Below are 15,627 nucleotides of genomic sequence, written 5' to 3' on the forward strand. Positions count from 1 at the left end.
CGCACAGTACTACACAGAGTCATGACTATATGGAACTCTATTCCACATCAAGTAACTCATGCAAGCAGTAAAATCATATTTAAAAAACAGAACAATGCGGACTGTGAAGAGGCGCACACACACACACACACACACACACACACACACACACACACACACACACACACATTGTAAAATTGTTGCATAGTGGTATTAAACAGTTTGTATTGTAGATATGCAGTGGTGTAATAATATGATATGAGGCACTGTTTTTTTTTGTGTGATGTAAGTGAGCTGATGTGTTTGGACCCCAGGAGGAGTAAGCCAGCAGCCAATGGCCAGCAACCCAGGAGGAGTAAGCCATCAGCCAATGGCCAGCAACCCAGGAGGAGTTAGCCATCAGCCAATGGCCAGCAACCCAGGAGGAGTAAGCCAGCAGCCAATGGCCAGCAACCCAGGAGGAGTAAGCCATCAGCCAATGGCCAGCAACCCAGGAGGAGTAAGCCATCAGCCAATGGCCAGCAACCCAGGAGGAGTAAGCCATCAGTCCTGTTTGTCGTAGAAATATACTATTTGAATATACTTTTTTTTTTACATCATCCACTTCCTGATCACGGCAGCAAACAAACATGGCGGCCACCATGGAGCTGAGATGCTGGGGAGGTGATTGGGGTTTGCCTTCCGTCCACACAGAGTCTCTCATAGTGCTGGTAAATGCGTTCATAAAATACGAAATTATGATATGATCTTTGTGTCACGAATGTTGTACTGCATGGCTACATTTCTCATTGTTTTATCTGACAATCTTCACCTCTGATGATGCAAAACCATCAACAAGACTGAGCTATTTTAGCTAGCTAGCTAACATTAACAAACTGGAAAGTTGGCTAAGTATTAGTGGTAGAATCGATATTTGGTATTTTGTTTTTTCTAATCCATCTAGCCTTTTTAGAGGCATTTCAATGAAAACTTGAACCAACTAACAACATGCACTGTTCAGAATTTGTCTAACTGTCTGTAGCTAACTAGCTACAGTAGCTAATAGCTGTCAGATGCCATTCTCATTGCTAACATTTCTTCAAGTTCAAGGTCAGCTCTATCTTGATTTACGACTACTGTCCTCGGTACGACCATTCTCCTGTCTTCTTATGCTTAACTGTGTAGTTATGTATCCCAGTAGTTAATTTGAACATATCCCTATTTTGCTAGGACACTTGCATGATCCCGTTCCCTATAGGCTAGTTGCAGATACTGTGTGAACAATGCAACGAGTTTGCACAAGCTCTCATAACAAGGTGACACCGTTCCTGTTGAAAAAGGTGAACAGCTGCCAGATAATTTGCTGGCTGACAGTGTCAACAAAACAATTTGGCATGATTACTATAAGCCTACATGTTTCCTGCACTTCCTCTGGACTACACTTTTCCTCATAGCTACCTTTCTGGGCTACTTTTTGCCTAGCCATATCTATTGACTAAAAAGACAAGACGTTTAACAATCTAAGTTCTTTGTATGAGATACAAAGAAGTCCGATTTGTTAAATGTGGTCTCTTTTTAAGTCAATAGATATGGCCTCACTTTGCCATGTGTGTTATCACTGTCACTTGTCCACTAGGACTGCCATATCTGTATTGTTGTTATTGGTGCTTACCCACCATGCTGATAGTCTGCTTTTAGAACTGGAGCCAATGCCAAATGATACTTAGTGATATCTTGTAGGGCCGTGATGATACCAGTACAGCCATACTCGTTAGTGCGGCGGAAACAAAACGCAAAGCTTCAGACACACTTTATTTGGATAGAGCATCTACAGATGGACTATCAACAAACATTCTGTTGATAAGCAACTGACTATCTGTTGATAAGAAACTGCTTGCTGAGGTTAGGGTAAGGTTTATAATAAGGGTACGGGTTAGGGTAAGGTTTATAATAAGGGTACGGGTTAGGGTAAGGTTTATAATAAGGGTACGGGTTAGGGTAAGGTTTATAATAAGGGTACGGGTTAGGGTAAGGTTTATAATAAGGGTTAAGGTTAGAGTTAAGGAAAGGGTTGAGGTTAATGCTAGGGTTAGTAGATAGTTAGTTGAAATGTTACTGATAGTCCATCTATAGATGCTCTATTATAGACTATCCAAATAAAGTGTTACTTTAACTTTTGGGGGGGAAACTGCACTAATTCTGCAAACAAAGATGTTTAAGTTGGTGTCACCCAGAGTCAAATGTACTTATTTTCTAAGCTATAGCACACACTATTTTACATACAGTTTTTTAAAGGACCAACGAGTTTGGTCTGCTTTGTGGTTTAATTTTTGCCATGGAAAAAATATTGTGATTCTGGTATCGTCACAGCCCTCATATCTTACGGAGCTTAACATGCCATACCCCAGAAAGCGTACTACTTTGACAACATTGATATGAAAGCCTACATAGTACTCTGACAACAAAGATATGAAAGCCTACATAGTACTCTGACAACATTGATAGGAAAGCCTACATAATACTCTGACAACATTGATATGAAAGTTCATAGTACTCTGACAACATTGATATGAAAGCCTACATAGTACTCTGACAACATTGATATGAAAGCCTACATAGTACTCTGACAACATTGATATGAAAGCCTACATAGTACTCTGACAACATTGATAGGAAAGCCTACATAGTACTCTGACAACATTGATATGAAAGCCTACATAGTACTCTGACAACATTGATATGAAAGCCTACATAGTACTCTGACAACATTGATATGAAAGCCTACATAGTACTCTGACAACATTGATAGGAAAGCCTACATAGTACTCTGACAACATTGATATGAAAGCCTACATAATACTCTGACAACATTGATAGGAAAGCCTACATAGTACTCTGACAACATTGATTGGAAAGCCTACATAGTACTCTGACAACATTGATAGGAAAGCCTACATAGTGCTCTGACAACATTGATAGGAAAGCCTACATAGTACTCTGACAACATTGATTGGAAAGCCTACATGGTACTCTGACAACATTGATATGATCTTACCTGGCTAGAGCAAGGGACAGTTCATGACAAATTACTGTCATTTCTTCTACCATTACTCATGGTTATTATTATTATGTTGGCTTTATAGTAAAGTGTTGTTCAGTAAAGTTGTCAAATACTCTTATTTCTTGTCATTCCTCTGAACAACTAACGTATCTATGCTCTCTCTCAGGCCTATGCCAAGTTCTCTGGAGCCACGATCACAGTAACTCCCATAGACTGGACATGGAAAACTTTGACAGGTACTGCTGCTTGGTTTAAAGTCCAAAGAAACAGAATTCAGTTGTTCTTATACAAGTAATAACATGATAATTATTATGTCATTTCACCATGTAAAAAAACATCACTAGGCTACTACAGTAGGTAGGAATAGATACATGACTATCTGATGCAAGACTATCAAATTGACTGCTCACTATACATATAGCACATTGTCAGTCTCAGGTGTTGTCTCTATGCCTGCTCTACTGTAGTTGTATAGTCCATGACATTTGGATTGTGCAGTAGCACAGGATGAAAGACACACTGTCAAACTCCCCTATAACCAACACTACTGGCACACTGTTTCCCCTCTATCCAACACTACAGGCACAGTGCCAGAGTTGGTCTACCAGGGATCCACAATAACCGAACCTGCTCAGATTCTCAACTTCCTGAGAAAACAGGTAAAGTCTCCTTTCTGCCTTCACCATAAATTACCTTTTTAAGAACTGTATTTGCAGTGCAGTGCTAACAAAGCCTGTGTGTTGTCTAGCAGAGGTTTAATGCAGACAATGAGTTGTATTTGCAGTGCAGTGCTAACAACAAAGCCCGTGTGTTGTCTAGCAGAGGTTTAATGCAGACTATGAGTTGTATTTGCAGTGCAGTGCTAACAACAAAGCCCGTGTGTTGTCTAGCAGAGGTTTAATGCAGACTATGAGTTGTATTTGCAGTGCAGTGCTAACAACAAAGCCTGTGTGTTGTCTAGCAGAGGTTTAATGCAGACTATGAGTTGTATTTGCAGTGCAGTGCTAACAACAAAGCCTGTGCGTTGTCTAGCAGAGGTATAATGCAGTCTATGAGTTGTATTTGCAGTGCAGTGCTAACAACAAAGCCTGTGTGTTGTCTAGCAGAGGTATAATGCAGACTGAGTTGTATTTGCAGTGCTGTGCTAACAACAAAGCCTGTGTGTTGTCTAGCAGAGGTTTAATGCATACTGAGTTGTATTTGCAGTGCTAACAACAAAGCCTGTGTGTTGTCTAGCAGAGGTATAATGCAGACTGAGTTGTATTTGCAGTGCTGTGCTAACAACAAAGCCTGTGCGTTGTCTAGCAGAGGTTTAATGCAGACTATGAGTTGTATTTGCAGTGCAGTGCTAACAACAAAGCATGTGCATTGTCTAGCAGAGGTATAATGCAGTCTATGAGTTGTATTTGCAGTGCAGTGCTAACAACAAAGCCTGTGTGTTGTCTAGCAGAGGTTTAATGCAGACTATGAGTTGTATTTGCAGTGCTAACAACAAAGCCTGTGTGTTGTCTAGCAGAGGTTTAATGCAGACTATGAGTTGTATTTGCAGTGCAGTGCTAACAACAAAGCCTGTGTGTTGTCTAGCAGAGGTTTAATGCAGACTATGAGTTGTCGGCGAGGCAGGGAGCAGACACCATGGCCTACATCGCTCTATTGGAGGAGAAACTACGACCAGCCTTGGTAGGAACAACCCGTGTGTGTAGTTGTGTTGTGTGCTGATTGTTGTGGGTGTGTATGTTGTTTTGCACTTAGACACATTTTGAAAGTCCAGCAGTTTTTTGTTTGTGTACTGAGTGTTATGTGCCCTGTATTGTGTACTGTATTCTAAACATGTATTCTGTGTGTGTGTGTGTTGTCCTGTAGTTACACACATTCTGGGTGGATGCTGAGAACTATGCTAACCTGACTCGGCCGTGGTTCGCCTCCCGCTCTCCCTTTCCCCTCAACTTCCTGGTCCCTGGTCGCCATGCCAACACAGCCCTGTCCCGGATCCTGCTGACCAAGGGAGAGTCTCCTCTACACACTATCACTGAGGTGGAGGGAAAGGTAGGACAGATTCCCTCTACACACCATCACTGAGATGGAGGGAAAGGTAGGACAGATTCCCTCTACACACTATCACTGAGATGGAGGGAAAGGTAGGACAGATTCCCTCTACACACTATCACTGAGATGGGGGGAAAGGTAGGACAGATTCCCTCTACACACCATCACTGAGATGGAGGGAAAGGTAGGACAGATTCCCTCTACACACTATCACTGAGATGGGGGGAAAGGTAGGACAGATTCCCTCTACACACCATGGAGGGAAAGGTAGGACAGATCCCCTCTACACACCATCACTGAGATGGAGGGAAAGGTAGGACAGATCCCCTCTACACACCATCACTGAGGTGGAGGGAAAGATAGGACAGATCCCCTCTACACACCATCACTGAGGTGGAGGGAAAGGTAGGACAGATCCCCTCTACACACCATCACTGAGATGGAGGGAAAGGTAGGACAGATCCCCTCTACACACCATCACTGAGATGGAGGGAAAGGTAGGACAGATTCCTCTACACACTATCACTGAGATGGAGGGAAAGGTAGGACAGATCCCCTCTACACACCATCACTGAGGTGGAGGGAAAGGTAGGACAGATCCCCTCTACACACCATCACTGAGATGGAGGGAAAAGTAGGACAGATTCCCTCTACACACTATCACTGAGATGGGGGGAAAGGTAGGACAGATTCCTCTACACACTATCACTGAGATGGAGGGAAAGGTAGGACAGATTCCTCTACACACCATCACTGAGATGGAGGGAAAGGTAGGACAGATTCCCTCTACACACCATGGAGGGAAAGGTAGGACAGATCCCCTCTACACACCATCACTGATATGGAGGGAAAGGTAGGACAGATCCCCTCTACACACCATCACTGAGATGGAGGGAAAGGTAGGACAGATTCCCTCTACACACTATCACTGAGATGGGGGGAAAGGTAGGACAGATTCCCTCTACACACCATGGAGGGAAAGGTAGGACAGATCCCCTCTACACACCATCACTGAGATGGAGGGAAAGGTAGGACAGATCCCCTCTACACACCATCACTGAGATGGAGGGAAAGGTAGGACAGATCCCCTCTACACACCATCACTGAGATGGAGGGAAAGGTAGGACAGATCCCCTCTACACACCATCACTGAGATGGAGGGAAAGGTAGGACAGATCCCCTCTACACACCATCACTGAGGTGGAGGGAAAGGTAGGACAGATCCCCTCTACACACCATCACTGAGGTGGAGGGAAAGGTAGGACAGATCCCCTCTACACACCATCACTGAGGTGGAGGGAAAGGTAGGACAGATCCCCTCTACACACCATCACTGAGATGGAGGGAAAGGTAGGACAGATCCCCTCTACACACCATCACTGAGATGGAGGGAAAGGTAGGACAGATTCCCTCTACACACTATCACTGAGATGGAGGGAAAGGTAGGACAGATCCCCTCTACACACCATCACTGAGATGGAGGGAAAGGTAGGACAGATTCCTCTACACACCATCACTGAGATGGAGGGAAAGGTAGGACAGATTCCCTCTACACACCATGGAGGGAAAGGTAGGACAGATCCCCTCTACACACCATCACTGATATGGAGGGAAAGGTAGGACAGATTCCCTCTACACACCATCACTGAGATGGAGGGAAAGGTAGGACAGATTCCCTCTACACACTATCACTGAGATGGGGGGAAAGGTAGGACAGATCCCCTCTACGCACCATCACTGAGGTGGAGGGAAAGGTAGGACAGATTCCTCTACACACTATCACTGAGATGGAGGGAAAGGTAGGACAGATCCCCTCTACACACCATCACTGAGGTGGAGGGAAAGGTAGGACAGATTCCCTCTACACACTATCACTGAGATGGAGGGAAAGGTAGGACAGATTCCTCTACACACTATCACTGAGATGGAGGGAAAGGTAGGACAGATCCCCTCTACACACCATCACTGAGATGGAGGGAAAGGTAGGACAGATTCCTCTACACACCATCACTGAGATGGAGGGAAAGGTAGGACAGATTCCCTCTACACACCATGGCGGGAAAGGTAGGACAGATCCCCTCTACACACCATCACTGAGATGGAGGGAAAGGTAGGACAGATTCCTCTACACACTATCACTGAGATGGAGGGAAAGGTAGGACAGATCCCCTCTACACACCATCACTGAGGTGGAGGGAAAGGTAGGACAGATCCCCTCTACACACCATCACTGAGGTGGAGGGAAAGGTAGGACAGATCCCCTCTACACACCATCACTGAGGTGGAGGGAAAGGTAGGACAGATCCCCTCTACACACCATCACTGAGATGGGGGGAAAGGTAGGACAGATTCCTCTACACACTATCACTGAGATGGAGGGAAAGGTAGGACAGATTCCTCTACACACCATCACTGAGATGGAGGGAAAGGTAGGACAGATTCCTCTACACACTATCACTGAGATGGAGGTAAAGGTAGGACAGATCCCCTCTACACACCATCACTGAGATGGAGGGAAAGGTAGGACAGATTCCTCTACACACCATCACTGAGATGGAGGGAAAGGTAGGACAGATTCCCTCTACACACCATGGCGGGAAAGGTAGGACAGATCCCCTCTACACACCATCACTGAGATGGAGGGAAAGGTAGGACAGATTCCTCTACACACTATCACTGAGATGGAGGGAAAGGTAGGACAGATCCCCTCTACACACCATCACTGAGGTGGAGGGAAAGGTAGGACAGATCCCCTCTACACACCATCACTGAGGTGGAGGGAAAGGTAGGACAGATCCCCTCTACACACCATCACTGAGATGGAGGGAAAGGTAGGACAGATTCCCTCTACACACTATCACTGAGATGGGGGGAAAGGTAGGACAGATTCCTCTACACACTATCACTGAGATGGAGGGAAAGGTAGGACAGATTCCTCTACACACCATCACTGAGATGGGGGGAAAGGTAGGACAGATTCCCTCTACACACCATGGAGGGAAAGGTAGGACAGATCCCCTCTACACACCATCACTGAGATGGAGGGAAAGGTAGGACAGATCCCCTCTACACACCATCACTGAGATGGAGGGAAAGGTAGGACAGATTCCTCTACACACTATCACTGAGGTGGAGGGAAAGGTAGGACAGATTCCCTCTACACGCTATCACTGAGGTGGAGGGAAAGGTAGGACAGATCCCCTCTACACACCATCACTGAGATGGAGGGAAAGGTAGGACAGATTCCCTCTACACACTATCACTGAGGTGGAGGGAAAGGTAGGACAGATTCCTCTACACACCATCACAGATGGAGGGAAAGGTAGGACAGATTCCTCTACACACCATCACTGAGATGGAGGGAAAGGTAGGACAGATTGCCTCTACACACTATCACTGAGGTGGAGGGAAAGGTAGGACAGATTCCCTCTACACACTATCACTGAGGTGGAGGGAAAGGTAGGACAGATTCCCTCTACACACCATGGAGGGAAAGGTAGGACAGATTCCCTCTACACACCATGGAGGGAAAGGTAGGACAGATCCCCTCTACACACCATGGAGGGAAAGGTAGGACAGGAACATACACTGTGGGGACTACTTGACACCAAATGACCCTGCATTCTAAGTAAATGCACCTTTCCCCGTCCCCTCTCTCGTCAGATTTACAATGAAGCAAAGGAGTGTCTGAATCTGCTTTCCCACAGATTGGGGATGGCCTACTACTTCTTTGGGAACACGTGAGTTCTTGTGTAATTTGGTCAGATGCTAGATTAGGCTGGGTGTGATTATATTCTGTGTGGTGTATTAATGTAGCTGTCTTTCTCTGTGGCCCAGGCCATGCAGTCTGGATGCGTTTGTGTTTGGCTTTGTAGCTCCCCTCCACAAGGCCAGCCTACCCAGCAGCCCTCTGCAGAGTCACCTCAGACAGCTGGACAACCTCCAGCGCTTCTGTGACCACATACTCAACGCTCACTTCAGCAGTCATCCCGGTGAGACCAGCGCTCTATGCCGTGTGTGTGTGTGTGTGTGTGTGTGTCAGTTTATACATTGATGATTGCTTCAGGTCCAGGGTATTGGGTAAGGGTTACAAAGATCCTGCTGTGTTTTTAATAGAACGTGTCAGTGAAAATCTGGTGAACTTCAGGTCCTGCAAAGCCTTTTCTAAACACAGGACGTACAACTTTTGCCAAGTTGTCATTTGCAACAGGAGCAATACCTAATCGTCCGTGTGTGCGCCTGTGTCGGTGCGTCGGCGAACGAACACGGTTTATTGCTTCTTTTGTCTGGGCTGTGATGGAGAACTTCTGCTGCATTCTGGCATATCTCTCTCTGCTCTCTGTATCTGGGCTTTCTTAGTATAATGGGCTCCCTCTCCCCTTGTTCCTGCTCCACCCACCCTCTCTCTCCCCTTGTTCCTGCTCCACCCACCCTCTCTCTCCCCTTGTTCCTGCTCCACCCACCCTCTCTCTCTCCAGGGTCTCCCCAGCCGGTTCAGGAGATGGTAGATGCCAACCTGCAGAAACTCACTCAGCTTGTGAACAAAGAGTCCAACCTCATAGAGAAGGTCCTGCTGCTCTCGTCTCCGTGTGTATTTGCGTGTGTTGTGTTAGTCATTGGAGTATATTCTGAGCATTAGTTAGACACTTTTTTGTTGTTGTACGTATATCAAGATTTGTTCACTTCTTCTGTTTGTGTGTGCACGCTCCCATGCATGTGCGTCCGTGAGTGTGTGTGTTTATATTGTGGTTAGTAACTGTGTTATACAGTGCCTTCGGAAAGTATTCACACCCCTTGACATTTTCCTCATTTTGTTGTGTTAAAAAGTTGGATGAAAAAGGGTTGAATTGTCATTTTTGGTCAACGATCTACACAAAATACTCTAATGTCAAAGTGGAGGAAAAATTTGAACATTTAATGAAAAATAAAACACTAATCTTGATTAGATAAGTATTCACCCCCCTGAGACAATACGTGTGGGATACCCCTTTGGCAGCGATTACAGCTGTGAGTCTTTCTGGGTAAGTCTCTAAGAGCTTTGCGCATCTGGATTGTACAATATTTGCCCATTACTCTTTTTAAAATTCTTCAAGTTCTGTCAAGTAGGTTGTTGATCATTGGTAGAGCGCCATTTTCAAGTCTTGCCGTAGATTTTCAAGACAATTTAAGTCAAAATTCTAACGTTCAATGTCGTCTTTGTAAGCAACTCCAGTGTAGATGTGGCCTTGCGTTTTAGGTTATTGTTCTGCTGAAATGTGAATTTGTCTCCCAGTGTCTGTTGGAAAGCAGAAAACCAGGTTTTCCTCTAAGATTTTACCTGTGCTTAGCTGTACTCCGTTTCTTTTTATCCTAAAAAAAATCTCCCTAGTCCTTGCCGATGACAAGCATACCCATTACATGATGCAGCCACCTCCATGCTTGAAAATATGTAGAGAGGTACTTGGTGATGTATTGTGTTGGATTTGCCACAAATGTATTCAGGACATTATATATTATATCTTTTTGGGAGCATTACTCCCAAAGTAGGGGCGTCAGGTAGCATAGTGGTTAGAGCATTGGGCCAGTAACCGAAAGGTTGCTAGATCGAATCCTCGAGCTGACAAGGTAAAAATCCGTTGTTCTGCCCCTGAGCAAGGTAGTTAACCCACTGTTCCTAGGCCGTTGATGTAAATAAGAATTTGTTCTTAACTGACTTGCCTAGTTAAATAAAGGTTCTGTATTTGGCTGTATTGATACACCATCCGAAGCGTTGTTAATAACGTGCTCAAAGGGATATTTAGGGTTTGCTTTTGTATTTTTACACATCTACCAGTTGGTGCCCTTCTTTGCGAGGACTTGAGAAACCTCCCTAGTTGGTGTGGTTGAATCTGTTCTTGAAATTCAGTACTCGACTGAGGGACCTTACAGATAATTGGGGTAGTCTTTCCAAAAAATGTATGTGAATTGTTAGCACAGATTTACTCCTGAACATATTTAGGCTTCCCATAACAAAGGGGTTGAATACTTATTGACTCAAGACATCTCAGCTTTTCATTTTTTATTAAGGTTTTGTACATTAAGGGGTATTATTGTGTGTAGGTCAGTGACACAAAATCTCAATGTATGGTTACTGACTGTGTGTGTTCTCCTGCAGATGGATGACAACCTGAGGAGCAGCCCTCAGCACAAACCCCTCAGAGCAGACCCCAGACCCAGCAACGACAAGAGCTCTACCCCTGCCTAACCCCTCACCTCTAGCCCTCGACCAGCCTGGTGGATGGGAGGGGTGCTGTATTATACTAAACCTGGTTCTGTAAATGCCCTAGCCTGAGTGCCAGTCTGTTTGTACTAGCATGCCAACTCTTTCTTACTCATTGACAAGCAATGGAGTTGGCAAGAGCACAAACAGATCTGGGTTCAGGCTACAAATACCCTAGGTTATCCTTTAAATTATGCATTTGATTGTTTTAGACAGTTTATGCCTTGCAAGTGTAATTAAAACTGCCCTGAATGGAAACTATCAATGAAGAAAAATAATGGCAGAATTGTGGACTATTGAGAGATGATGATGTCTGTAAAATAGATATGGTTTCATGAAGTAAGGGAGAAGTGCACAGCGAAATGGAAAGGTTTTAGTGGTTTAGAGCGGAATGCTGAGGACTGCTACCAAATGAGAAGCCTTTAAACATTGAAAGGCAAGAGGCAGGAAATGAGAAGGTCAGTTGGTTTAAAACACTCTGAGAGGTACTGCCTTTCTACTGACCTGCTGTAAGAAAACCTTTTCTAACAGATTCTAAAGGATTGAAATGACTGAGGCCCCAATTCATTCCAACCTGCATTGTAGTATGTATTAACACAGGAACATGTGAACATGTTTTCTTTCCTGTGGTCGGGTAATATCCAAATGCAAAACTCCTCCCACAGGTACATGGACTGTAGATGCTCTCAGGTTTCCGAAATAAGTTGTGTTCATGGGCAGTGGTTGTGTAAACAAGGTTACTGCATAAACACTAATATGGCAGGTTTGCTGGAATTTATTCATAGATAAGGGCGAAGTCTATGCTAAATATACAAGGCAGTTATTCTTTAGCTCTGTGGTATAATGGGAAATACAATTTATGGGTCACTTAATCTACATGTTTGTAATGAACAGTACAGGTTGAATTGATGCATCATTTTGAGAGATTCTGGTGTAAATGAGGTCATTACTGACAGGCAGGCACTGACACTGGTCGACTTGAGTTTTGAAACGGCATAGCTACTGTAGTTGCTGTTGCACAGTCCTAAATGATCAGAATAATGCTCTTTCCTCACCTGAGGACTGACACGACCGTTTCTCTGCTGAGACTCGACGCACGCCCCAAATGGCACCCTATTCCCTAAATGGTGGGCTACTTTTGACCAGAGCGCTATGGGTCCTGGTGAAAAGCAGTGCACGATAAAGGGACTACAGTGCCTGGGACAGGTTTTCCTCCAGGATTTTGCCAGTGCAAAGCTGTATTTCTAGCTGTCTGTGGTGGTTCCATCCAGACCTGATGTATCGATGTACATAATCATTAAATGTTCGTATTACTTTATGAGGGCATGTGCTGTACAGCTGTCTAGTTTCAGTTCATTTGTGTTCATATTGAATGGGGGAATATTTAATACAATGCAGATTATTTTGCTTGTTAGAATGTCACTTGTTTTACTGAGGGAGGTGTCTAAGCCTAAAGTTCTCCCTTTAACAAATAGATCATCTTTACATCTTGTTTAAGGTAGCTCTGTAAATCGACGAGGTATATATGTACAGTATGTATGCTATCATATCGCTGTAGAAGTTAGCTCATTTAATTAGCTATAGTCCTGCCTCTTCATTAACAGATCGAGTCGTCGTGATCGTAACGTTGTATCTTTGTGAATACATTTAAATACTAATCCAATGCATTTCATTCGGTATTATTTCTTTATAACGGTGCTGCTTAGATGAATGCGGTTCAACTCTCCTCGTGTGTTTTCTTTCTTTAGCTAAGACTGAAGTGAGTTATTGATTCTACAGTTGGGCTTTATTTATAAGGCATACGTGTTTTAGATTATTGTTCAGCGGTATCAAAAAGCACTACGTTTGTATACTGCCCTACAAAACGCAGTACCTATGTTTGTTTGTTTTTTACTGCAAAATCTGACTTCAAATCTTTTTATGTAAAAGACAGCAATTTCTGATATATTCTGATCAAAAGATCAAAGATTTTTGACCAAATTCGTAGTTATTGCGTTTTGCCTTTGTAGGGCAGGCAGTATATTGTGAGGTACTTTTGATATCAAATCCATCAAGTCTGATCTCAAACAAAAACAAAAAGGTGTAATGGATTCTGACTCAAAAGACGTTGCATATTTTCTCTTTTGATCTCTAATTCGCCCCATGTTGTGGAGTTGTTTTTGTAAAGATGTGTTTTGTTGATCATGATTTTGTCTATATTAGTTATGCTGTGCCTACATCACCATCGCCTTGTCTGTTATGAGCAGGTCCATCTATTTGGGAACATGCCTTGCATTAGACAATGGTGGAGAACTCTGCTAACATACTGTACGCCATCTCTGCCTGCAGATGCCAGAAGTACGTCATTACTGCATGTTTGAAGTATGTCATTTGTCTCCCACTAACATCCAGAGCCATATTTTTATATGACTCTGGTGACATCCAACATCAGCTACTGTAATAGTGGCTCTATTCACCTGAATGTTCCATGTTGTTTCCTGTGCTTTGCCTTTGCTGTTGTTTACTTCCTTTGTTGACAGGATTAACAGGGACTGTTCAGTGCTTAAAGGGAATGTATCCATGTAGTGAATATTCCCTTTAAGCAATGAATATTATTCACTTCATGGATACATTCCCTTTAAGCGCTATGGAATTAGTTACAACTGTATTCATTGTTTTGGTTTGTGTAAGAAAGAGAATAAATGTTGAAATACATGTATAGGAGAAAGGGAGACAGTATTAGGAAGGACTGGTACTGTGTGTCTTGATAAGACTGCAGAAGCGATTGTATAGCTGTAAACTACTGTAACCAACTTTCTCAGATTAAACTCATGTTTGAAATTGTAATAACACTATTGTCACTTTTATCCAAGTTCAGAAAGTCACAGTTAGGATTTGGCCCATTGTCCTTAGCTGGTCAATACTTGAAGTTCAAACAACTTTAGTAAATTCATTCTCCTGAGGTTTTGTGATGGGATGAAAAACAGAGTTTTAACCATGATATTGCCATTGTAATATCATATTCCTGGTTCATTCTTTGTGCATGGTTGCACATGAATGCTTTCATTTCAATTTAATAAAAGTATAACCTAACCACCTATTTAATTTGAGTCTATTGTAAATTGAAGAACAACCTAATTTACAAAATTGCCAATGTGCCCTTCTCTTCCCTGCCTCTCCCATTCACTCTTACTCTCTCTCTCTCCTCTGGTTGTGTTGTGGCTGGGTGGGTAAATCTCCTCTTTGTTTTGTCTTGGCAATCAGCCTGGAAAATAAAAGTGATTAAACCAATGGGAAATGATGCAAAGCCCTGACCTCAGAAATAACCCTATTTGTCTGTCATTAAAACTGATAGACTTTACTAGCCTGGTGCCTGTGTGTTTCTGCTCTAGCCTGGTGCCTGTGTGTTTCTGCTCTAGCCTGGTGCCTGTGTGTTTCTGCTCTAGCCTGGTGCCTGTGTGTTTCTGCTCTTGCCTGCTGCCTGTGTGTTTCTGCTCTTGCCTGCTGCCTGTGTGTTTCTGCTCTAGCCTGCTGCCTGTGTGTTTCTGCTCTAGCCTGCTGCCTGTGTGTTTCTGCTCTAGCCTGCTGCCTGTGTGTTTCTGCTCTAGCTAGCTGCCCGTGTGTTTCTGCTCTAGCTAGCTGCCCGTGTGTTTCTGCTCTAGCCCGGTGCCTGTGTGTTTCTGCTCTAGCCGGTGCCTGTGTGTTTCTGCTCTAGCCGGTGCCTGTGTGTTTCTGCTCTAGCCCGGTGCCTGTGTGTTTCTGCTCTAGCAGGTGCCTGTGTGTTTCTGCTCTAGCAGGTGCCTGTGTGTTCCTGCTCTATCCCGGTGCCTGTGTGTTTCTGCTCTAGCCGGTGCCTGTGTGTTTCTGCTCTAGCCCGGTGCCTGTGTGTTTCTGCTCTAGCCGGTGCCTGTGTGTTTCTGCTTTAGCCCGGTGCCTGTGTATTTCTGCTCTAGCCCGGTGCCTGTGTATTTCTGCTCTAGCCCGGTGCCTGTGTGTTTCTGCTTTAGCCCGGTGCCTGTGTGTTTCTGCTCTAGCCCGGTGCCTGTGTGTTTCTGCTCTAGCCCGGTGCCTGTGTGTTTCTGCTCTAGCCCGGTGCCTGTGTGTTTCTGCTCTAGCCCGGTGCCTGTGTGTTTCTGCTCTAGCCCGGTGCCTGTGTGTTTCTGCTCTAGCCCGGTGCCTGTGTGTTTCTGCTCTAGCCGGTGCCTGTGTGTTTCTGCTCTAGCCGGTGCCTGTGTGTTTCTGCTCTAGCCGGTGCCTGTGTGTTTCTGCATTAGCCTTCCACATGGAAGCCATTAAGTGTTTTCTGACCAGCCACACGTTTCACTTCTGCACATGCACCATGAAA

The 15,627-nt window shown here is 44.3% G+C and overlaps 1 protein-coding gene across 2 annotated transcripts; it reads left to right on the plus strand.

Annotated features, from left to right (window-relative positions):
- The first annotated feature begins 543 nt into the window (after positions 1-543).
- mtx3 (metaxin 3) lies at positions 544-14,382 on the plus strand. 2 transcript variants are annotated; one of them, XM_064969749.1, is made up of 9 exons: positions 544-689; positions 3,186-3,255; positions 3,602-3,678; positions 4,604-4,699; positions 4,883-5,065; positions 8,729-8,805; positions 8,903-9,057; positions 9,544-9,632; positions 11,199-14,382. In XM_064969749.1, the coding sequence occupies exons 1-9, from the start codon at positions 609-611 to the stop codon at positions 11,286-11,288; spliced, it is 918 nt and encodes a 305-aa protein (XP_064825821.1). In that variant the 5' UTR covers positions 544-608; the 3' UTR covers positions 11,289-14,382. The 2 variants fall into 2 exon arrangements, with proteins under 2 accessions (XP_064825821.1, XP_064825830.1); XM_064969758.1 differs by having other exon boundaries at positions 547-689; positions 4,607-4,699.
- Positions 14,383-15,627: the final 1,245 nt, after the last annotated feature.

Source organism: Oncorhynchus masou, chromosome 1 (genome assembly GCF_036934945.1).
Source record: "Oncorhynchus masou masou isolate Uvic2021 chromosome 1, UVic_Omas_1.1, whole genome shotgun sequence".
In the NCBI taxonomy this organism is placed as follows: Eukaryota; Metazoa; Chordata; class Actinopteri; order Salmoniformes; family Salmonidae; genus Oncorhynchus; species Oncorhynchus masou.